Genomic DNA, 24,603 nt, shown 5'->3' on the forward strand with positions numbered 1-24,603 from the left:
ATAAGATTATAAATTCTATAACTTTTGCTAATAAGAATTGTATTTTTAAATTATATTTGTTTAATAATTGCTAATTGAATAAATAAAACACAGTGCCATCCTTGTTTATTTTTTTGTTGCAAGCAATATAATTAAGTTGGTGATAATCAGTATATACTGATCGTTCAAGATGGTGACAATGAGCTAATCGAAAATAAAAATTGTATTAACTTGCATTACAAATTTTAAATATAAATTGTATTTTATCAATAATTGCTAGTAATCCTATTGCTTTTAAGATTTGTAAATAAGAAAAGAATTTTAAAAAAAGAGTTGTATTACTTTTAGAATTCTTGAACCTGATTTTTTGAATTATAACTATATTTTTTATCCGAAATTTAAGAAAAATTAGAAGACTGAATCGCGCTTCGCGGCGGCGTTATAAATTTTGATATGAATAGCATTAAAATTATTTTGAGTCATCTTCCCGTTAAACATATCACTAATAAAAAAATATTATAATTAGTACAAAAATTTGTATAAGTGGACATCATGTCAAACACAATACTAATAATAAAATTAGTTTGAACTTCCCTCCCGTCAAAGACAATATTAATCCATAATTATTATTTTTAAGATAAAATTAAATATTATAATTTAGATCAAAATTAGTTTGAGCCGCTCTCTTGTCAAACACAGTACTAATAAAAAAACATTACAATTTAGATATTAGTTTAAGTCGCTATACTGTCAAACACAACACTAATAAAATTATTCTAATTATGATAAAATTAAAGATTATAACTGGATAAAAATTAATTTGAACCGTGGTACCGTTTTAACAAAAAAAATATATTATAACATGGACAAAAAATTATTTTAGCCACTTTCCCATCAAACATAATACTAATAGAAAATTTATTATTATTTAGATAAAAATTAGTTTGGGCCGCCTCCCGTTCCCGTCAAACACAATACTAATCAAGAATCATTTACATTATTATAAAATCAATATATGATTCCTATTTTATATATCCTATTTTATTTTGTAATTATTTTGAACCGCCGTTTCAACAAAAAAAAATTATAACATAGATAAATATTATATTAGCCACTTTCTCGTCAAACATAATACTAATTGGAAAATTATTATTATTTAGATAAAAATTAGTTTGGGCCGCCTCCCGTGCACGTCAAACACAATACTAATCAAGAATCATTTACATTATTATAAAATCAATATATGATTCTTATTTTATATATCCTATTTTTTTTGTTAATTATTATTATTTTATGATTCCTAGTCATTGGTTAAAACCTAATTTTTTAAATATAATTCTATTTCTTTTTGGATTACTAAATAAGAAAAAAATTGTATTATCTTTAGAATTCAATAAGAAATACTAAATAAAAAGAAAAAGAGTTGTATCATTTTTAGAATTCAATAAGAAAAGAGTTGTAGCAACCTCATATGCAACTAAATGCAACTGAAAACTGTAAGTTGCAACGGATGTATGGTGTGCCCCTGGCGGGGCCATTAGATTGCAATAGAATCAACTGAATGCAACCATATGCAACTGAATGCAACCATATGCAACTGAATTCCTGATTTCGAGTTCCAGTTTTCAAATGTCATTTTCGACCTCATATTTGGAATCCATATATATATATATATATATATATATCGACTGCAAAGATGAGGTCGAAAATGACATTTGAAAACTGAAACTTGAAATCAGGATTTGTAGTTGCATATATGGTTGCATATGCAACCACCGTATTTTTGGAAAATATTTTCAAAAATGTAATATTTTTGAAAATATTTTAGAGATTTGAAAATAAGATTGGATAAAGTAGTATTTTTGAAAATAAGATTGAAAAAACAATATACAAGATAATTCCCCTAAAATTAATATATGATTCCTATTTTTTATATATTATTTTATTTGTTAATTATTTTTATTTTTTGATGCCTGTTTATTAGTTAAAAATTATTATTCTTTTATGGTTCTAATTTTTGTTGCTATCGGTTTTTTTAATGATTATTATCTTTACAATCCTTTATTTTCTATTCGAAATTTAAGAAAATTATAAGACTAAATCGATAATAAAAATTGTACGTATTACCTTACAAATCTTAAATATAAATTGTATTTTATCTATAATTTTGTTAGTTTGAACAAATATAATCCTATTTCTATTAGGATTACTAAATAGGAAAAGAATTGTCTCATCTTTAGAATTCAATAAGAAAAACTAAATAAAAAAAGAATTGTATCATATTTAGAATTCTATAAGAAAAGAGTTGTATTACTTTTAGAATTCTTGAACCTGATTTTTTGAATTATAACTATATTTTTTATCCTTCGCGGTGGCGTTATGAATTTTTTATAAATTTAGATAAAATATTGTTTTAGCTACTTTCCCGTCAAACATAATACTAATAAAAACATATTATTATTTAGGTAAAAATTAATTTGGGCCGTCCTCCCCTTAAACACAATACTAATAAATAATCTTTTTTATAAATTTTGATACGAAATAATATTATAATTCCATAAAAGTTATTTTCAGTCGTGTTCCCGTTAAACATATCTTCAATATATTATATATTATCGAAAATAAGAATTGCATATATTACTTTACATAACTTAAATATAAATTGTATTTTATCTATTATTATTAGTTTGAATAAATATAATCCTATTTCTTTTAGGATTACTAAATAAGAAAAGAATTGTATCATCGTTAGAATTCTATAAGAAATACTATTGTATCATCTTTAGAATTTAATAAGAAATACCAAATAAGAAAAGAACTGTATCATCTTTAGAATTAAATAAGAAAAGAATTGTATTACTTTTAGAATTCTTGGACCTGATTTTTTGAATTATAATTATATTTTCTCTATGAAATTCAAGAAAAATCAGAAGACTGAATCGAGTTATTCTGGAGACGCTCGCATCCTCCTTTATATATATATACTAGTTAAAGAAGCCGCGCTTCGCGGCGGCGTGATAAATTTTGATATTAATCCGTATTATAATAGCATAAAAATTATTTTGAGTCATCTTCCCGTTAAACATATCACAAATAAAAATATTATAATTGGCATAAAAAAATTTTAAGTGGTCATTCTGTCAAACACAATAATAATAATAATAAAATTAGTTCGAACACCCTCCTGTCAAAGACAATATTAATCCATAATTATTATTTTTATGATAAAATTAAATATTATAATTTAGATCGAAATTAGTTTGAGGCGCTACCTTGTCAAACACAATATTAATAAGAAAACATAATAATTTAGATATTAGTTTGAGTCGCCTTATTGTCAAACACAATAGTAATAAAAAGTATTCTAATTATGATAAAATTAAAGATTATAATTGGATAAAAAGTAGGGGAATTATCTTATATACTGTTTTTTCAATCTTATTTTCAAAAATACTACCTTCTCAAATCTTATTTTCAAAAGTACTACCTTCTCTAAAATATTTTCAAAAATACTACCTTTTTGAAAATATTTTCCAAAAATGCGGTGGTTGCATATGCAACCATATATGCAACTATAAATTCTGATTTCAAGTTCCAGTTTTCAAATGTCATTTTGGACCTCATATTTGGAATCCATACAACCTCATATGCAACAGAAAACTGTAAGTTGCAACTGATGTATGGGTGCCCCTGGCGGGGCCATTAGATTACAGTAGAATCAACTGAATACAACCTCATATGCAACCATATATGCAACTACAAATCCTGATTTCAAGTTCCAGATTTCAAATGTCATTTTCGACCTCATCTTTGGAATTATATATATATATATAATACTAATTGGATATATATATATATATATATATATATATATATATATATATCCAATTAGTATTATATATATATATATATATATATATATTGCAACCACAGTATTTTTGAAAATAAGATTGGATAAGGTAGTATTTTTGAAAATAAGATTGAAAACGTGGTTATGAATAGAAAAAGCCCTAAAAAGTATTTTAAACTGTGGTCCCATTTTAACAAAAAAAATAATATTATAACATAGATAAAAAAAAATATTTTAGCTACTTTCATGTCAAACATAATACTAATAGAAAATTTATTATTATTTAGATAAAAATTAGTTTGGGCCGCCTCCCGTGCCCGTCAAACACAATACTAATCAAGAATCATTTACATTATCATAAAATCAATTACGTTAAAAAAAATAAAAAAATCAATCTATGATTCCTATTTTATATATATTATTTTATTTGTTATTTATTTTTATTTTTTGATTCCTATTTATTAGTTAAAAATTATTATTTTTGTATATTTCTATTCGAAATTTAAGAAAATTATAATCTTTACAATCCTTTATTTTCTATTCGAAATTTAAGAAAATTATAAGACTAAATCAAAAATAAGAATTGTAATAATAATTTTATATATCTTATATCTTATAGAAAATAAGAATTGTACATATTACCTTACAAATCTTAAATATAAATTATATTTTATCTATTATTGTTAGTTTAAATAAATATAATCATATTTCTTTTAGAATTACTAAATAAGAAAAGAATTTTATCATATTTAGAATTCAATAAAAAAATAATTGTATTTATTTTAGAATTCTTGAACCTGATTTTTGGATTATAGTGAATAAAGCCGCGCTTCGCGGCGGCGTTATAAATTTTGATACGAATTAGTATTATAATAGAATAAAAATTACAAAAATTATGTTGAGTCATCTTCCGGTTAAACATATCACTGATAAAAAAATATTATGATTAGTATAAAAACTTGTTTAAGTGGTCATCCCGTCAAACACAATGCTAATAATAAAATTAGTTCGAACCGCCCACCCGTCAAAGACAATATTAATCCATAATTATTATTTTTATGACAAAATTAAATATTATAATTTAGATCAAAATTAGTTTGAGCCTATCTCTTGTCAAACACAATACTAATAACAAAACATTATAATTTAGATATTAGTTTGAACAATTCCACGTCACCTATTTTGAATAAATAAAATCCTATTCCTTTTATCATTCTCAAATAAGAAAAAGAATTGTATTATCTTTACAATCCTTTCACCTTTATAATACTTGAACCTAATTTTTATATGATTATTTTATTTTCAATTTGAAATTTAAAGAAATTATAAGATGAAATTGAACAATTCTTAATAATATTTTTTTATATTAAATTTAAGAGAAATAACTTTTTGATATATAAATTATATTACAGTCTTTTTAATCCTTGAACCTGATTTTTTTAAGTCATAAATTTACCGCAAAGTCCAGACTAACATTCTCACGAAGATAAGATTGAAGATTAATTCATACAAAGAAATTTTGCGCCTTTTGTTTGGAGATGTTCGTGGAGTTTATTCCGTGGATAATGAAATCTTTTCTAGTATTGAATTTAAAGCCTGACGAACTGTGTTCATAAAAACAGTTGTTTTCTTGGCATTACAATTGTTTTTGCTGCTTGTGAAGACAAAAACGTACTTCATCCTCTTTTTGAAGGTTGATATCTCAGCCTTCGCAATATTCGAACAATTCTTAATTTTGTTTTCTATTTTAAAATTAAGAAAATTAATTTTTAGATATATAAATTGTATTATCTCTGGAATTCAATAAGAAAAGAATTATGATTTTTTAGAATTGTATTACATTTGGAACTCAATAAATAAAGAATTGTATTACCTTTAGAATTCTTGAACATGATTTTTTGAATTATAACTATATTTTCTCGGAAATTTAAGAAAAATTAGAAGACTGAATCGAGCAATTTTAGAGACGTCCGCATCCTCTTTATTACTTTTTAGAATTCGATAAAAAAGAATTGTACTACCTTTAAAATTCGATTCGATAAAAAAGGAGTGTATCATTTTTAGAATTCAATAAGAAAAGAATTGTATTACTTTTAGAATTCTTGGACCTTATTTTTTTGAATTATAATTATATTTTCTCTCCGAAATTCAAGAAAATTCAGAATACTGAATCGAGCAATTCTAGTGAAAAAAGCCGCGCTTCGCGGCGGCGGCGTCATGATTTTTTTTAAAAAATTCTGATATGAACTAATATTATAATAGCATAAAAATTCTTTTGAATCATATTCCCGTTAAACATATGACTAATAAAAAAATATTATAATTAGTATAAAAATTTGCTTATGTGGCCCTCATTTAATGTTCTATCAAACTATCAAGAATCTTTGGATGTATGATATATTAAGGTGTATTATCGTAAAAATTTGTTTGCTTTATAAAAGCCGTTTGATATAAGGTGTGATTACTTCGCGGCGGCGTGTAATATCTATTTATAACTTATGATATAGAATAATATATGAAACTTGTAATATTAAAGATTATAATTTGATAAAAATTATTTTGAACCGTGCTCCTGTTTTAACAAAAAAGATATATTATAACATAGATAAAAAAATTATTTTAGCCACTTTCCCGTCAAACAAAATACTAATAGAAAAATTATTATTATCTAGATAAAAAAATAGTTTGGGCCGCCTCCCGTTCCCGTCAAACACGCTACTAATAGAAAAATTATTATTATTTAGATAAAAATTAGTTTGGGCCGCCTCCCGTGCCCGTCAAACATAATACTAATCAAGAATCATTTTGATTATCATAAAATTAATATATGATTTCTATTTTATATATCCTATTTATTAATTATTATTATTATTTAATGATTCCTATTAATTAGTTAAAAATACTGTTCTTTTATTATTCTCATTTTTGTGCTATTAGTTTTTTTAATGATTATTATCTTTATAATCCTTTATTTTCTACTCGAAATTTAAGATAATTATAAGACTAAATCGAAAATAAAAATGGTACGTATTACCTTACAAATTGTAAATATAAATTGTATTTTTTCTATGATTGTTAGTTTAAATAAATAAAATCCTATTTCTTTTAGAATTCCTAAATAAGAAGATCTTTGAATTTGATTTTTTGAATTATAATTTTATTTATTCATTTGAAATTTTAAAAAAAATTATAAGACTGAATCGAACTATTGTCGAGATTGGTCGTAAGTCTATGCATGCTATTTGAATGAGGCTGCGAAGATAAGGATGTTTTATGTTATATTCTTGTTGATTATTATGGAATAAGGATGTTTTAGGTTATATTCTTGTTGATTATTATGGAACGCTATGAACCTGTTTAGACAATGTAGATTCTGGAAGATGCTGGTTTTTATTTTTTTAAATATATAATTTGAAAAAAAATTAATAAAATAAGATTATAAATTTTATAACTTTTGAAAATAAGAATTGTATTTTTTAATTATATTTGTTCTATAATTGTTATTTTGAATAAATAGAATGCTACTCTTTTATGATTTCTAAATAAGTAAAATAATTGTACTATCTTTGCAATCCTTTTATCTATAAAATATTTGAATCTGGTTTTTAGATTATAATTTTATTTTCTATCCGAAATTTAAGAAAATTATAAACTGAATCGAACAATTCTAGAGACGCCAACTTTATGATTCGAACATATTTAGATTATTCTTATATATATCTTATCGAAAATAAAATTTTATAATCTAAAATTCAACTACATCTTCGATATATCTTATCGAAAATAAGAATTGTATATATTACTTAATAAATATTAAATATAAATTATATTTTATCTATTATTATTAGTTTGAATAAATATAATCCTATTTCTTTTAGGATTACTAAATAGAAAAAGAATTATATCATCTTTAGAATTCAATAAGAAATACTATTGTATTATCTTTAGAATTCAATAAGAAATAGTAAATAAGAAAAGAATTGTATCATATTTAGAATTCAATGGGAAAAGAATTGTACTACCTTTAGAATTCTTGAACATGATTTTTTGAATTACAACTATATTTTTTTTCCGAAATTTAAGAAAAATCAGAAGACTGAATCGAGCGATTCTAGAGACGCCCGCATCCTCCTTTATATATATATACTAGTGAAAAAGCCGCGCTTCGCGGCGGCGTTATGAATTTTTTATAAATTTAGACAAAATATTGTTTTAGCTACTTTCCCGTCAAACATATTACTAATAAAAAAATATTATTATTTAGGTAAAAATTAATTTGGGCCGTCCTCCCCTTAAACACAATACTAATAAATAATCTTTTTTTATAAATTTTGATACGAAATAATATTATAATTCCATAAAAGTTATTTTCAGTCGTGTTCCCGTTAAACATATCTTCAATATATTATATATTATCGAAAATAAAAATTATATATATTACTTTACATAACTTAAATATAAATTGTATTTTATCTATCTATTATTAGTTTGAATAAATATAATCCTATTTCTTTTAGAATTACTAAATAAGAAAAGAATTGTATCATCGTTAGAATTCTATAAGAAATACTATTGTATCATCTTTAGAATTTAATAAGAAATACCAAATAAGAAAAGAACTGTATCATCTTTAGAATTAAATAAGAAAAGAATTGTATTAATTTTAGAATTCTTGGACCTGATTTTTTGAATTATAATTATCTTTTCTCTCCGAAATTCAAGAAAATTTAGAAGACTGAATCGAACAATCCTAGAGACGCCCGCATCCTCCTTTATATGTGATACAAATTTATGTGGAAACTTTAATAAAATAAAATTGAAGATAAAATTTTAGTTATGTTATAAATCTTCAATATATAAATATATAAAGAATTTTATTACTTTTAGAATTCGATAAAAAAGAATTGTATTACCTTTAAAATTCGATTCGATAAAAAAGGAGTGTATCATCTTTAGAATTCGATAAGAAAAGAATTGTATTACTTTTAGAATTCTTGGACCTTATTTTTTTGAATTATATTTATATTTTCTCTCCGAAATTCAAGAAAAATCAGAAGACTGAATCGACCAATTCTAGAGACGCCCGCTTCCTCCTTTATATATATATATGATATGATTGATATATTGATTCATTTCATGTGTTTTCTGTACATGCCCCCATGACAGCTTCACGTTAAAAGTTGAAACTGTGGGAGTAGACAACAACATTGTTAGTGAAGTGGACGCGAAGAAACGAAGCTATGCCCCTTCATATATTATTATTTCTTACTTTCTCTGATCACTACTATCTTATAAACACTCTGTCACCCTTACACATAATCATTCTCATTCCATACCCTCTGTCTCACACTGACATTTTAAAACTAATATACCAAGGTGATCAAAACTGCTACTATGGAAGGAGATGATGCATCACCGAACAACAAGAAAGCAGAAATCGACACAAGTGCGCCGTTCCGATCAGTCAAGGAGGCTATAATGCTTTTCGGTGAGAGAGTTCTAGCTGGAGAAATCTATACCAGTAGGCTCAAAGAGGTACATAATGCACCATCCATAAAGAGTCTTTGTCATCTTAGTAATTTCGTTATAAGGTCTTGCTAACAGAGTGATCGTTTCAAAAAATTCGCTCTGAATGTGATGTACAAATGCAATCCAATGTGCATTTCAAAATTTTCGCAAATTTTACTATGATTGCCTCTTCTGACTAAACACCAGAATTTCAGCCGATCGCGAATCTGTTAATTTAAATTATAAAATGAGGGTACACTTAAGTACCAACAGAGATTAAAATTAAAAGCAGGCAATTTTCCTAGTAAAACAATGCGAGACAGTGCCACATGTGTTGCCTTCTGATCAAAGCCAATTAAGTGATGATATATCATGTTGATTTGTTACGTTTAGCCATGACTGTACAGTTTAATTTAATCAAGAGAAGCTTAAGCCTCACACAAACACAAGAATCAATCTACATGAGTTCTGCTCAGAGATGCCAATTTGGTAGCCAAGCAATCCCTTGATGGAGTACATCTATACTATACTATAATAAGCCAACATAGGTATAATTTGTAGTCCTACTTTTCCTTTACGTTTTTTGGTTTCGTCGTTTCTTTTTTCGTTACTGGACTATTACACGGTCCTGTTAGAGTTCTATTTCCGAGTGGACACTGGTTCTCCAAACTAAAGCAAGTACTATAGAAAACAGATACTTGAACCACCGCCCTCTTTCTTCCTCTCCGTCAGCCACATACGACCAAGCGACTCTTTCTCCCAGCAGAGATTAACTTTGCAGACAAGACCAAATACTACTCATAACACTTAACAGTCCACTAATTAGCCCGCTGTAGATACAGAAAATATAACAAAAACCCATATACAAAAACTCTTTAAAACCCCAAGATTTTTGAAGAATTGAAGAGATGGGAGCTGATATACCCTATTGTGGAACAGAGTTTGTGCTGTATGTATTTGCAAGTTTGGGTTTGGTATTGCTTGCTGGGCTTATGGCTGGCCTTACTCCTGGCCTTATGTCTCTTGGTCTTGTGGACCTTAAGGTTCTTATCAAGTCTGGGCGGCCTCAAGATCGTAAGCATGCTGGTGAGTATCATCTGCTGTTAATTTCTTGAGAAATTTGTTTTTAGTTGCTTATAAGGATTTGATCTTTGTTTTTAGTTGCTTATAAGGATTGATTAAACTAAGAATGAATCATGCACGTAATGTGTTTGATCTGAGAGTTGTTTGAAAAATTAACTCGTTTTTAAAATCATTAGAATTGTGCAAGTTGCTTTAGTTATCTTTTCTAACCAAGTGTATGAAATCAGTGTGATATATAATTATTTATCTGTTTGAGATGCAGCATTTTTTATACAAGTTTATCATGCCCTGATTCAACTGCAATTTATTTGTAGCAGAACATTGTTAAAATGGTCTACATACCAACCACCTCTTTCTCTGGTGTATTTTTCGAATGAAAACCCCCAGTCCTATTTAGTGAAGTGAAGCAAAAATCATGCATTAACTTTTGAGCGATCTGTAATGTGCAACGCAGTTGCATTTGGAGTTGTTTTTGACAAACAAGTTCTCTATAACTCAGCAGCTTTATGCTTAAAAACATAGCAAGAAACAAGAACTATATGAATCTCTATATCGAACAAATCTTGGTGATTTAGAGAAAAAAGATTGGATTTTTAAGTGAAAAAATGAGGGATTGAATAGGAGATGGGTGAAAAAATGGAGAAGAAGAGGGAGAAAAGTATGAAAAATGGAATATTAAGAGAGAGAAAGGGAGGGTCAAACAACGTTTGGCTTATTTGTTAAGACAACGTACAAGTTGTATCTACTGCAAATGTACATGTTAATTAAGTGTACATTGTTAATGTGTGTTTGGTGTTTGCTTTGCTGTTAAATGGGGTAAGAACTCAAAACAAGAAAATTGGGTACTTCTAGTGCTAATTATGAGTAACTTTTTAATAAGATAGTATTAGTACTCGTTTTTAGTCGAAATTCTCGCTGTCAAGAACTCTTTGTTTTCTAGAAGATGGACAGAGTTTGCTATGAAATGCTTCTGGTATATAAGCTTGTGACATTAGTGCTGATGTGTTAATTTTTTTGATAATTTAGAAATTATTGAAATTATATTTTCGTTAACTTGGTATAAATAATTGTATATATTCTGAATGAAAGATGGTTAGGGTTGCAAGAAAGAATGAGTGTTGATAGGGGTAAGGTTTATAATAAATGGCATGAAATAACAGCTCATGACACCACTAAAATCAAACATGTTGTAACCGTCACAAGACTTGCCATTCACAAAGAGATCGCAATTTCAGTTATGAACAAATAGGAACTGCTGTTGCTCAGTTACAAACAAATAAGTCAAAAGCTGAAGAACATGCACGTATAGGCCGTTCTGGTGGTCTTTTTCTGTCAAAATAAGATTCATTTCAAATAAAAATATATTATCTTCGTTCTACACGTGTGTGCTTTGCATAACAACCAATTTTACATAACAACCACAAAGTAACAACCAAATATTCTACTATTTCACATAACGATTTGGACCATATATATACTATCTTACTATACTATAATAAGCCAACATGGGTATAATTTGTAGTCCCATTTTTTGTTCACTTTTTTTCGTTTCGTTTGGTCACTTTTTAAAATCACCATCTCAGTGCTATACTAAGTACTAACTGTCTCCTATTCCCCCTATGTATAAATACATCCTGCTGTATTCTGTTACTTTGATATGTGACTTGTGTAATTTTTTAAGCAATATTGATTAATATCATAGATTCATAGTTCATCCGAGTTTAAGATGGTACTTTTTGTTGATTTAGGCGGAGAATGATGTGGTTACTATAGTATATACTAGCAATCTGGCATTTGGTAGGGAGGATTATTTTTTATTTTTATATTTTTAAATGCGAGGGACTAGGGAGGATGGTAATAGGGATGTATTTACTACTATTGATTAATACCAATAGTAGTATAACAGAACTTACTTTCATGGGTCATTGACTCATTGTCACAATCAGTCGATCACAATAATTAATGGCCATTTCAAGATCCTTCCATTTAGGGCTGTTAATTGAAGTACTGGATTTGAAGTCATATCCATCAGAAATTTGGAATTGAATACAATGCAGGAGGTTGACTTGTATATAGTATAATCCTACATTGTTATACTTTGTATTTTTTGATCAGGACAGAGGAAAGGTTAATGCAAAAATCCAATCTGAAAGATGTGAAGACGAATGTGATGAAGCTGTTCTGCTCAAGTGTGGATTTAGGATGTTGGGTGCAGACTTGCTCAATGATACTAAGGTAATTTTGGCATGAACAGTCTTGTACTTTGAAATTTGGGGTACTTGGCTTATTTTGGTATATGACTGCTGTTTGTATACTGTTCTTTGCATAGATGCTGGAGATTAATAATGGTGCCAAAGAGCTTAACATCCCCACCAGCGATGCCAACAGGAAACTGGTTGCTTCGGACAATGGGGGCTTGCAGAACCCATCTTATTTGATATTTAATCCTGTGTGGGATTCTAAAGGAGCACCAAGTCCTAACAAAAGATTCAACTATCCATCAGTGCCAGGTGTGCAGAAGCCAATTTCTGATGAAGACATTGCTTTTATGACTGTAAGAGCTTTTTATGATGATTACATGATCAGTAGTTGATAATTTTAAGTCCTATTGTTCTCTGACGTGTAATATGCATGACATTCTGGTTGTAGGTTCTTGAACTGGGGCAACTCATTAAGACCAAACAAATTTCATCTGAGGAGCTTACAAAGATTTTCCTGAAGAGGCTAAAGAGGTAATAGCAATATGCCAGAGTCTCCGGGCCATATTGCTACTCAAGATTGCTTTCTAATACGTATTAGAATATTAACACAGGTATAATCCTGTTCTTGAAGCTGTAATCACTTTCACTGAGGAACTGGCATACAAGCAAGCCAAGGAGGCTGATCATCTGCTGTCCCAAGGAGTGTATTTAGGTATGCAAAATTTGTGTCCTCAAATTCATGCAGCATGGTTTAAATCAGATAAGGTTTCAAGTTATCAAGCACTATCATCTAGTGTTTTATTTTATTCGTAGGATGTCAGCTGCTTAGTTTCCTTGACTGCCTCTATTAAAACAACCTATACTTCCAAGAGATTTTCTTGTCCGTATGTTTTTGGTTTTGTGTAACTTGAATTTGAGAAGCTTTAAAATTTTACTTATGAGATAAAGTATTTATCTTTACGTCTGCTTATCTGTTCTTAAGATGGCATGTTAGAAATTAAGTGTAAAATCAACAAGTCTATATTTGCAGACAACCAAATACACCACGTAACAGCAGCACCACCGTGCAAGATCCTATCACCACCATAGCCCGCTGTCTCTCTCTTCATCTAGGCAAGCTCCTGTGCTACTTTTCATTCCATCTATCAAGAACACTACTTAATTCATCTCCCCTGAAGGTATGTTCTGGATACATATAGATGAATATGAGTTCCTATGTTCTAAATAACTAGGTTTCTTTGTTATCTAATTTAATTGCTTATAAGGATTGATAATTTCATCAAAGTTGTGTCAGAAATAGGTAGGCAGAATGGTAATTCGTCCAATAGTGTTGTTCCGGGGAAATTAACATACTTGAGTGAGCTTAGTTTGAATTTCGGGAGTTCAATTAATTCTGGTGCGTTTGGATACTCTGGTTATGTTAGCTTAATATTCTACTTATAACAATGAGCCCCCTTGGATGCCTCCACACAAGAGAAATCTTTGCCAGAAACACTCCAAAATTCAACATGTTTTTGGTAATAGCAGAGAAACTTTGTAATTGTACCTGCTCCATTCGTTTTGTCTTGGAATGTATTTGCTTTAAAAGTTCAAGCAATTTTGCTTCATAAAGGCCCTGAACTGACTCAACCTCTTTCTTGGGTTGATGGACCATTTCCTCCCGATATTTATTCTCTAGACCAAATTCATCTGCTTCAGTAAGTGTTTATGTAGCTAGCTTATCATTCACATCTAAAGTGGATGAGATTTTCAAATAAATCCCCCTGAGTTCCTTTTGTAACCTTTCTATTGTATTTACATTCTGCTGCTGTGCTTTTCTCAGGTTTTCCCCTGGTTTTATGGCACATTCTTTTTCTAGTGTTTTATGTAGTATGACAATTTCAGTACTTGGGTAATATCACTATCCTTAAAATTCAGCATTCACATCAGATAATCAGAATTAGCATTGACACTTTTAATAAGCTTTGTGTTGTTGCCTTCTGCCTCTTAAAACCCATGTGCTCTTTGCGCCTGGCATCGTCAATGACTAAACATTTTATGCAATTGTAGATGCTCTATGAGAAAATTTGCTATATGGTATGGTCATATGTTCAAATTTAGGCAGCAGTATATTTCGACTGAATTGTAGTTTGTCTAATGATTAGAAATGAGTGAAAGTTTGTTTACGAAGATTAATGTGCAAGTAATTTGCGTTCTTTCTATTTTAATTTATAATTTAATCAAAGTATAAGGCAGATGTCATATTCACAAAGAACCCTCGTGAAGGTGCATTTGAGTCGTGTAAAAAGGAAAACTTCATGTAAATTGCAAAGGAAAGAAGTAAAATTATTTATCTCGAACTGATCCAGACTTGTCAAGAAATATACTTGGGGGATTTTTGTTTTATTAATCTGTAGAGTATCTTGCAGACTTTAACTAGTGGTACCCTGTTTTAGCAAGTGAACAAGGTTGTTTTATTCCTTTGAATGCCTCCAGATCCAGTATATACATATCTACCAGTTTAATGTATTAATCTTTGTTGCCTTCGTAGATATCATTCCAGTCCTGAAGCATGCGCAGCAATTCTCTAGAAGACTGCCAAAGCATCTCCAAAGGTTGTAAAAACTTTATTTTTAACTTTGAGATCTTGGCTTGCTGGTTTAATTTGCTGAAGCTTTTTTTTTTTTACTTCTTTTATTTGCAAGCGGCTGAGAAGCTTAAAATAACTGCTACTGAACTGACTAAGCTGCGAATTTCAGATGGCATTATCCCTGTATTGTTCTACTTAAAATGATATTCTATCTAGCAATTTATTATCCTCCCCTCCCTCATTAACACACCCATACACACAGGCGGAACCCCCATGTGCAGTACTGAAGTTAACTATCAGATGTCCATATTATGTTTTTTCTATCCCCTCTAGAAAAAATCATAATATATTTCATGTTTTAACTATTGCTTATAATAATCTATTATCTTACAGAACCTGAGATGCCGAGGGGAGCTGGAAGTGTGAGAAATGCAACAATATCAATTATCCTTTTAGGAGAAAGTGCAATAGACAAAATTGTGGGGCAGATAAGCCGTCCGACACCAAGAAGTCCCCTTCAGAACCTGTAGATGATAATGATCAGGTCTGTTTGATGATGTCTATATGTTCTATGTACACCCGTAGCTATTCTTTATCAATCTTTGTATGTATTGGAAAATTGAGAACAGCTCAAGTGCGCAATTATTATGTAAAGTATTATCTCTTGCCAAATCTGTTCACTGTTTATTTTCGGGTTTCTTTCCTATTTAAACTCAAGTATGATCTTGCTAAGATTTTCTTTCTTTTCAGTTATATGATTCTAGATTCATTAATTGATTTAAAGTTGTCTACTGTTCCAGTGATTACTAGGCATGTCTTCTCAGTTTGTTCTGGTGAGTCCAGGGTTTCGTCATGTTATTGTAGGACTTTGTACTTTGGCAGCTAATCTAATGTAGTAGGTGCTAGAAATGCATTTCTCGAATGCCACCAGTGTCAAAAACAACTCTATGTGTCGTCCAAAACAATTTGAAATGTGTCGCCCAAAACAAATCTTCCATTTTGCTAATAGACCAGAGGTTCTCTTGTTTTGCAGTCTCAATAACTCTAATTTTCAAACTACTGAGTATATAAGGCTACTAATTTCCATTGCAACAGCAATGCCCTCCCCGGAAATGATGAAAGCAGGCGCGATATCTGATCACCTCCTCACGGTTATAAACCCCTGAAAATATTTCTGCAAGCTAATGGCAGTCTCTATTATAACTACTTATTTTTGTTTTATGGTTGTTTCATTTGAATCAGAACTATGTTTCATGTATCTCTTTCGTCGATTGGTATATAAGTTTTGGTTGTCTAGGACTTTTAATAGTGTAGTAAAATATTGTGTTGTATTTAAACTTGATTTGCATCATTTTCTTTTTATACAAATTGCTGGCAGTATTTTACTATTATGCCAGCAGTGTTTTTTGTACAGATTGTATTCTGACAGGCTAGAGATTGACAGTCTGCTTCCATAATGGAGAGCTATTGGCACTTGGCACAGGTTAATATGCTTTTCATTTGTAAATTGTTTTAGATACTGTTTCCAGATTACATTTCTGTAGTTAATTGCTTGCTATATTGTCATAGGAGCTTGGTATTAATTGAATTGCAAGTCCCTGTAGTTCTCTTCTTTTCTGCCACTGTAAGTCCTCTTTAAAATTTATTTTTTTTCATAATTTTGTTTTATCAAATTTACATAATCTTCTGATTATCAAATATTTATAGATATTACATCTTTAAGTGCTTATATTACATGGTTATTTAATATTTGTTCACTTATTTTCTATTTTTTAATATTTACCTTTATATTTGTATTTATTTGCTTTAAAAAGATGTGTTTGTATTAAAAGATTATGTGTCTTTTAATTTAATTAGTTTTTCTTTAAGAATTATGTTCTTTAAAATGGTCTATATGAAGTAGGTCGATAGATGTGTTTAAACTTAATAAAGTTTTTATTAGGTTCATCGAAATAAGTTTTAAGAATTAGGTTGCTTATAAGGATTGATAATTTCATCTTTGTTGTGTTTGGTAATGCACGTAAAGTGTTTGATCCGAAAGTTGTTTGAAACATTAACTTATTCCGAAACCCGGCCATGATACTATTATATGAAGAGGCTTATAACCAAGTCCTTAAAATCCTAACAATAAACACTTGGCAAATTTAGGAGTTAATTACCTTTGTCCCAAATGTATACTTCAACACCAGGAAGTAGTTTTTAGGAAGCAGAGCTTCTGGCCAGCTTTCTTGATATGAGTTTAGCACTAAAGCACAGAGAATAGCAGACTTCGTTTAGTATTAGCAAGATGAAGCTTATACATAAATGTTATGTTACCAATAGCAACGTTTGTAACTAAAAGTAACATGTCAAATTGAAAAGAAAAAGGTGTCAAGTGAAAGAGCCAGTGGTTCAAAATGTAAAATATCTCCCTTGTGCTACAGATTCAAAGCAAGCACCTTTTTCTTTGTTTAGTTATTAAATAATATTATTCACTTAAATAAGCATCATTTAATAGCAGCTTTGCTGATTAGTACCTCAACAAAGTTGCACCATTCATCGAGGAGTCGAAACCTTCTAGCTAGGACCAATCTCCAGGCTGTAACTGCCCTGCTTACAGCTGATATAATTAATGGGCAGAGCTTCTGACCAGCTTTCTTGATATGAGTTGAGCACTAGAGCACAGAGAATAGCAGACTTCGTTTAGTATTAGCAAGATGAAAGGGCACAAGGAGTGCCACTGCTGCAGGGATACACATGTGGTCACGTAATTAGACTACGGAGAGGACATTTAAAAAGAAACAGAACAATAAGTTTTATATTGGAAAGATTGTTGACTGTTTGAGTATTCTGCAACAAGTACTAAAACATTATTGTTACTCTAAACTTAAATTACACTGATTTGCATTAATTTTTCTGTCTTAATGACAACAGAAAGTTCATTTGCTTAAAATATATAATATAATATATTATGCCAGATATATTGATAAGTGTATTGTCCCTTTTTAATTTATTTGTCATTAGTCAACATATCCACATATTCATTTCTCAATACTAATAATAATAACCTTTTATGTATCATCAGAGACAGGAATTATTAAATAAAATTATATTAATAAGGAATTTAAAGAAATTACGCGGTGATAGGGATCTTCATCTATCCGACTGTATTTCCACCGTCGCATAGGTATGTTATTCTTTTGAACCATTTATTCCCAGAATTTTAAAGAATGTGCTCATGAATAATGTTGTATGTCTTAAATCATTATGTATATTGATTTAATATTGTTTGTGCAGAGTAATTAAGCAAGATATAACACATGGAAGATAAGGATAAAATGTACGGTAGATAATTGTTTTGGAGTGTGAGTAGTAATGGGCCAATGGCCAATGTATACTCTAAGGACAAAGCATGAAAAACTTTATAACAGTTGAAAACATGATATAGCTTTTCTTAATTGATATTTGTTTAGGTTTTTATTGGATTATGCTTTAGATTTACAATTAAAAGGTAATATAGATTAGTCTAGGATCAGTGTAATATTGATATATAGATTAGTCTATAGACAGTGTAATATTGATTGACTATGTTCTGCTGTTTGTGCAAGCCTTTGAAAGAGTTTAAATTCCCCAACGATTTACTAAATGAAACCATTCCAAAATCATTTTCCAGGCTTGGTGAACCTCGCCTGAGTAGACTTTTAGTCAGGCACTTAATCAGAATTTTACATGGAAGAAAATAAATTTGCAAAATATATACAATAAAGAAGAACAAGCAGTATAGATACATAAAATATGAAGAGCAAGTATAGATAAATGGTACTTGGCCTAGCACGGCGAGATTTACAGTCCTAGGCAAATGTCTCTGTTCACCTGGACCATATATAGCAGCTTAATGAATTGCACAGGTGATAGTTGATTTGTATTTTTTATATGTAGGGATACACATGTGGTCACGTAATTAGACTACGGAGAGGACATTTAAAAAGAAATAGAACAATAAACATGCCTGTTACCACTATTGTTACCACTATTACTGTATATGACCAACCAAAATTATGTTTAAATAGCACAATCAACATATAGAGAAACAAAAACTCCGGAGCAAAAAGGCTCAGCAGCTCCACAGTAGTGTATATGGTGTTATTAGGAGTGCCAGTGTAATTAAATGGCATGAGGGGAGTATCGAGTATCTTAGTGCTCTCTGACATTATCTATACTGTAAATTCATTTCAGAATCTTAATAACTGCGCATATCGTCTCATATTTGTATGCGTGTTCAGTGATTCAACATTTGTAGCTGCCAAGGTATTTACAGAAATTATTACAAACTTTTTTTTATGTGGAGAAATTATGACAACTTTAATCATCCACATTTCGTAAAATATATATCACTTGCTAACAATAAATCTCAATTGGTCTATTTAGGGCATCTTCAATGGGGTTAACTAAAATTGGACTTACAAAACTATGCAAAATCTGTTAATTTAGTAAGACATTGTGCTTCGATGATATTGATTGTATTATTTGGTTTGATTTTAAAAATAGTAAGTTATTAATATTTTAGGTTATTATAAATTCTTATAAATTCTTTTTTATGATTATGTAGAGGTTCGACAAATATAACTAATAATAAGAGGTTGGCTATATATATAAATAATGAAAATGTACTATTGGAATTGGATTCTTGCACATAATCTGTATATTTTATTTATTTATAATATATATTAAGGGAAAATAGATTTTTTTGCCATCCAACTTATTATTTGTTTAGAAATCTACCACTGAACTATAATTTTTTTCTTTTTTGCCACTAATGTTAGGTTCGGATTTTTTTTTGTCACTAACGTTAGGTTCGGATTTGATTATTAACACTATGTTATTCTTTTTAGAGTTAATTGCATTTGGCACCCTTTTGATTTCAGCATGTTGCACATTGCACCTAATAATTTTGGAATAAACACTATGCAGCCCCTTCCTTTTAACCCGTAGACACTTTGCACCTTTTCCGTTATCTTCTGTCGTTACCGTTAACTTTTGAAGGGGCATTTTGAGAAATTTTATCATATTTAATTAAAATCAGACCTTTATTTAAATTTTCCGACCATCTAAACGATATTTTTCGGAAATTTATTTTTCGGTTGTCTGCAATATAATAGTGATCTGTGTCTATATCTTTATATGTAGTACTCCATATGTGTCCTAGATAGTTTATCTTAGAGGACGAGAGTACGGATTTTTTTACTCAGAAAGGAAATCTCAAAATTAACTTATGGAACTATATTTACAAAAAGTGGGAACCTTAAAATACGTGACAAGTAGTTGTAAAGAACTATAAAGTCAAGTGACACTATATATTTGTGAAGTCTTAAAATAATTCATAAAACTAAATTTTTTAGGTTCTTAAAATGGCTGTTAAACTCTCATACTTCAAGGTAAACTAGCTAAGGGACATATAGATGAATGTATATAATGTTATAGACATATATCATATCATTATAATATTGCAGACTACCACTATGTTTTTATAATGCCAAAAAAATAACATATTGTTAATAATCAAATCAAATCATAACGTTAGTGACAAAAAAAATCCAACGTTTTTTTATGGAAAAAAAACCAACATTAAATTTTATTCAGAAAAAATAAAATAAAATAATTTTTGAAATTTTAATGCGTGTCCAACTCTCGTCCTCCAAGATAAACTACCTAGGCCACCAAGATATAGACACATATCAGATCGCCACTATATTGTAGACTAACACTATATTTTAATAATACCAAAAAAATAACATATTGTTAATAATCAAATCCGAACCTAACGTTAATGATAAAAAAAAGTCTGAACCTAACATTAGTGACAAAAAAGAAAAAAATTATAGTTCAGTGGTAGATTTCTAAACAAATAATAAGTTGGGTGGTAAAAAAATCTATTTTCCCATATATTAATTATTTTCAGTAAAGGATTGCAGAAGATTGTTTTAAAGAACTACTATCCGAGCATTGATCACTACTCACCAGGTCGACTACTATCCACTCCCCGGTGCTCCATATATCTCTGAAGGGTCAAATTACGATAGGAATTTGGCCAAAAACAATCTCACTGGACTGATACAATTCTGTAATGGATCAGAGGTTTCAGATATTTTTACTGCTGTTATCCATTCAATTTTTCAGTATAGCATTGCAGGATGGTGAGTTCACTTGATCTTTATGTTCTTCGTAGTTTTTATGCCTTCTACTGTGGTTATGCATGTTTAATTTGTGTCTTTAGATTGCTAAGAAAGTTAAGCAAAATTTTGAATTGTATATACAGAAGGCTGACTATTCTTCTTTTTATGTGCTCCAGTTCCAAGCTTTACGTTCAATGGTGCATACAAATCCTGAACTGTCTCAGCCTGTTGTGAATTCCTCAACATTGTCTCAGCCGTATGTTCTCTGCTTATGAATATAATTCTAAGTGAAGTTGCCATTTCTAATCTTTCATAACAAGCTCCAGTACATCGAAATAAACCCTATTGTCCCCTGAATTCACATATATCCCCAGTTTACAGCTTATAGGATTTTAGTGGCTATCTTTGTCCTTTTGATATTTGCTTCTTTCCTTCCCCTCCGTGCCTTTCAATTCCCCTCTATGTTACCCAAGTTAATATATTTATAACTTGACACCAACTGCAAGTAAGAATCAAAATGCTTACATTTTTTCATGCTTCAACACTTTCCTGCAAAAATTTGTAATATTCCTCTTGCAGAGACTATAGATGCTCCACGAGTTCGAAGGTACTGCAGCTAAAGAATGTATTCAACAACTCGAGTACTCAGGTTCGAGGACTGATGAGGGAAGATTTGAGGAACAAAAAATGGGTGAAGTTGAAATTTGTACAACTCAGATGAGGGTGAAAGAAAATGAGAATGCTGATTTGAAGAGTTTCAAAATTGCTGGAACTAAAGATAGTAATAAAAATTCATTTGATCAAAGCGCAGTTGTGGAGAACTGTTCTGTCATTGGCCAAAAGGTTACCGGTGCTCAAGAGTGTAATGTAAATATATCTCATTCTGTTCATAACAATAGTGATGATATACATGACGCAAGAAGGTCTGGCAACCAGGTCATCCCAAAAGTAGATAGTAGTAAAGAGCGTCTCAGTGCAACACCTGGGCATGTGATGAAATATGAAGATGAGGATAGTCGATTTGCAGCTACAAAATTGTTGAAATGCTTGATGTGAATATACCTTAAGGTTTAGATGATAAGAATAATGAGGACAAGCGGAGTAAGTACCTCTACTATGACCCACCACCTTTTGAAGAAACATGGATTTTTGCTGAAAAATATAAATATTGATTGTTCGTACTTATATTTTATAATATAGAAAAATATTGTGCAAGACAAAATTTCAAAAGTGGATATAACCAATCAGTTAATATAATTTAATACCATCATATTAAAGTAATAATAAAATACTAATAAAATGATATTAAGTTTAGAAATAATAAAATATAAATAATATGGTCGCCGTGCTTCGCACATGTTATTTTATAGTTTTAAATACTAAAAGCACTTATAATAATATATTATCATATAAAATTTTATATAAAAACTATAATGTTGTTAAAAAATAAAATTATAAATATCCAATCTTGAAGATATCTTTTTTCATACATATAAAGATATATAAAATATATGAAAAAATGTAAAAATATACGAAATAATTTTTTTCATACATATGAACATATACAAAACATGAAAAAACTGATTTGAAATTAATTGAATAATAAATTATCACATATTAATAATATAAAAATATTTATAATTAGATAATTAATTGTAAAAGCAAAATTTTTAAGAGTATAATCAGTTGGTTGATATAATTTAATTAAAAATCAACTCATTAATATTAAAATATTAATAAAATAATATTAAAATTTAAATAATAAATTGTGAATTATATACCCGCCCGTGCTTCGCACGGGTTATAGGCTAGTATGTATTATTACATTACTAGCCATCAAGCATCATTTCCATCACTGTTTTTTCAATCTAATAATGATCTGTAAATTCATTTGACTCTGTTTGACTTACCTTATTTTTCAGAAATAAGTCACTTATTTTTTAAGAAATACGTACATGTGTGTGCCCTTTGACAGAAACAATTTTTTCTTGTGAAGTAAATTTGAGTTAATATGTTACATTTCATATATGTAGCTACAGAATCGAAGAACTGAAGCCGAGCATGAAAGTTCTGAAAATAATGGAACCATTGCAGTTGAGTTGGAGGAGACAAAACAGAACCTTGAAAAAGCTAAGGATGAAAGCATGTTAATGGCAACATATATCTTATCTCTGCAGAAAGATCTTGAACGTACAAGGCAAGAACTCCAGCATATAAAAGAACAACGAATGGAAAATCTGCAGCTTAAGCCAGAGGTCGAAGAAGATGTTAAACATGTTGAGACTAAGTCCGCAACAAAATATGACGAGATGATAACTAGTCATGATCAGATTCAGAAAGTGGAGTTCCTGAGCAAAAAATACGTAACATTAAGAAATCCGCAACCTGTAGCCAAAATTCACGAGGTGCCACAAGAGGAGGAAGCAGTACTAAAGAGACATCCTTCTTTGAGGAAGAAGAAAAAGAAGTCGATCCCGCTATTTGGCTTCCTTTTTTCTAGAAAAAGAGGAGACACTGATGCTAAAGGTGCAACAGCTGAAGAAGCTTGATCGATTTCATGGCATCACACATTTCATTACCAGTTTAGATCGCGTATAATTATCAAAATTTAATAATAAATATTTGTGCTTGAGTTAATTTCATTTTATATCAAACATAAGTTTATAATATACGTCTGGGAGTAAGGCATCATCTGACACAAATAGACACTGTAACAAAACTCAGAACATAAGTTTTGTCCAAATTCAATATGCTCAAAGTTTTTATTTATTCAAATTTTCACCAAACACAGAACTCACAGTTGGAGCACGTCAAGATCAAGCTAATGTTCGACGAATTATTGGATCTACAGGTTAACTGAAATGACAAAATATGGAAAACAAAGTAAAAGTACAGATTCTATCACCAGTTCACCACATAAGATCAGAGTTCCTTGAAACAAAGCCACCCTCATGGGAAGACTTATTGAGAAACTCGATGCAATCAGCAATAGCTTCGTTATAGTGAGAACTGGATGAGTAATACGAATTAGATGATAAGTAGCTGCATGAATTCTTTGGAGGTTCATGAGGCATGTCAACGTCACACGATTGTCGTCTGAGACCTTGCTCGTTTGATCCCTGAGACCCGCCTTTACGAGAAGGGAATGAGAAGATAATCCGCATCAGAATTCGTCGAATATGGTGAAACAGCTTCATAGGAATTTAGTAGCTTGGGAAAGTTAAGTGATAGAGCTCTGTGTTTGAAAGTTAAGCTCTGCTA

General features: G+C 29.7%; 2 protein-coding genes and 1 long non-coding RNA gene across 6 annotated transcripts; all 3 read left to right on the top strand.

Annotated features, from left to right (window-relative positions):
* The first annotated feature begins 9,105 nt into the window (after positions 1 to 9,105).
* LOC135151140 (WEB family protein At1g75720-like) lies at positions 9,106 to 24,046 on the top strand. Of its 2 annotated transcripts, none has more exons than XM_064088752.1 (2): positions 9,106 to 9,364; positions 23,382 to 24,046. In XM_064088752.1, exons 1-2 carry the CDS (start codon positions 9,224 to 9,226, stop codon positions 23,889 to 23,891), a joined length of 651 nt encoding a protein of 216 aa, XP_063944822.1. In that variant the 5' UTR covers positions 9,106 to 9,223; the 3' UTR covers positions 23,892 to 24,046. The 2 variants fall into 2 exon arrangements, with proteins under 2 accessions (XP_063944822.1, XP_063944821.1); XM_064088751.1 differs by having other exon boundaries at positions 9,107 to 9,364; positions 23,376 to 24,043.
* Positions 9,888 to 13,793, top strand: LOC108213151 (uncharacterized). Of its 2 annotated transcripts, none has more exons than XM_064088749.1 (6): positions 9,888 to 10,423; positions 12,536 to 12,655; positions 12,750 to 12,974; positions 13,070 to 13,152; positions 13,233 to 13,333; positions 13,652 to 13,793. In XM_064088749.1, exons 1-6 carry the CDS (start codon positions 10,289 to 10,291, stop codon positions 13,708 to 13,710), a joined length of 723 nt encoding a protein of 240 aa, XP_063944819.1. In that variant the 5' UTR covers positions 9,888 to 10,288; the 3' UTR covers positions 13,711 to 13,793. The 2 variants fall into 2 exon arrangements, with proteins under 2 accessions (XP_063944819.1, XP_063944820.1); XM_064088750.1 differs by having other exon boundaries at positions 12,541 to 12,655.
* On the top strand, positions 16,081 to 22,481 carry LOC135151141 (uncharacterized). 2 transcript variants are annotated; one of them, XR_010289681.1, is made up of 5 exons: positions 16,081 to 16,673; positions 16,760 to 16,814; positions 21,129 to 21,363; positions 21,519 to 21,598; positions 21,922 to 22,481. It is a non-coding gene; the product is annotated as an uncharacterized LOC135151141 (long non-coding RNA). The 2 variants fall into 2 exon arrangements; XR_010289680.1 differs by lacking the exon at positions 21,922 to 22,481 and having other exon boundaries at positions 21,519 to 21,914.
* Positions 24,047 to 24,603: the final 557 nt, after the last annotated feature.

This window comes from Daucus carota, chromosome 3 (assembly GCF_001625215.2).
Source record: "Daucus carota subsp. sativus chromosome 3, DH1 v3.0, whole genome shotgun sequence".
In the NCBI taxonomy this organism is placed as follows: Eukaryota; Viridiplantae; Streptophyta; class Magnoliopsida; order Apiales; family Apiaceae; genus Daucus; species Daucus carota.

Excerpts from the sequence above, each read along its gene's own strand:
- LOC135151140 (XM_064088751.1), top strand. The coding sequence starts at position 9,224 with ATGGAAGGAGATGATGCATCACCGAACAACAAGAAAGCAGAAATCGAC. Across the intron at positions 9,365-23,375 it reads ATACCAGTAGGCTCAAAGAG|CTACAGAATCGAAGAACTGA; the intron begins GTACATAATGCA and ends TCATATATGTAG.
- LOC108213151 (XM_064088749.1), top strand. The coding sequence starts at position 10,289 with ATGTATTTGCAAGTTTGGGTTTGGTATTGCTTGCTGGGCTTATGGCTG. Across the intron at positions 10,424-12,535 it reads TCAAGATCGTAAGCATGCTG|GACAGAGGAAAGGTTAATGC; the intron begins GTGAGTATCATC and ends TTTTTTGATCAG. Across the intron at positions 13,153-13,232 it reads TTCCTGAAGAGGCTAAAGAG|GTATAATCCTGTTCTTGAAG; the intron begins GTAATAGCAATA and ends ATATTAACACAG.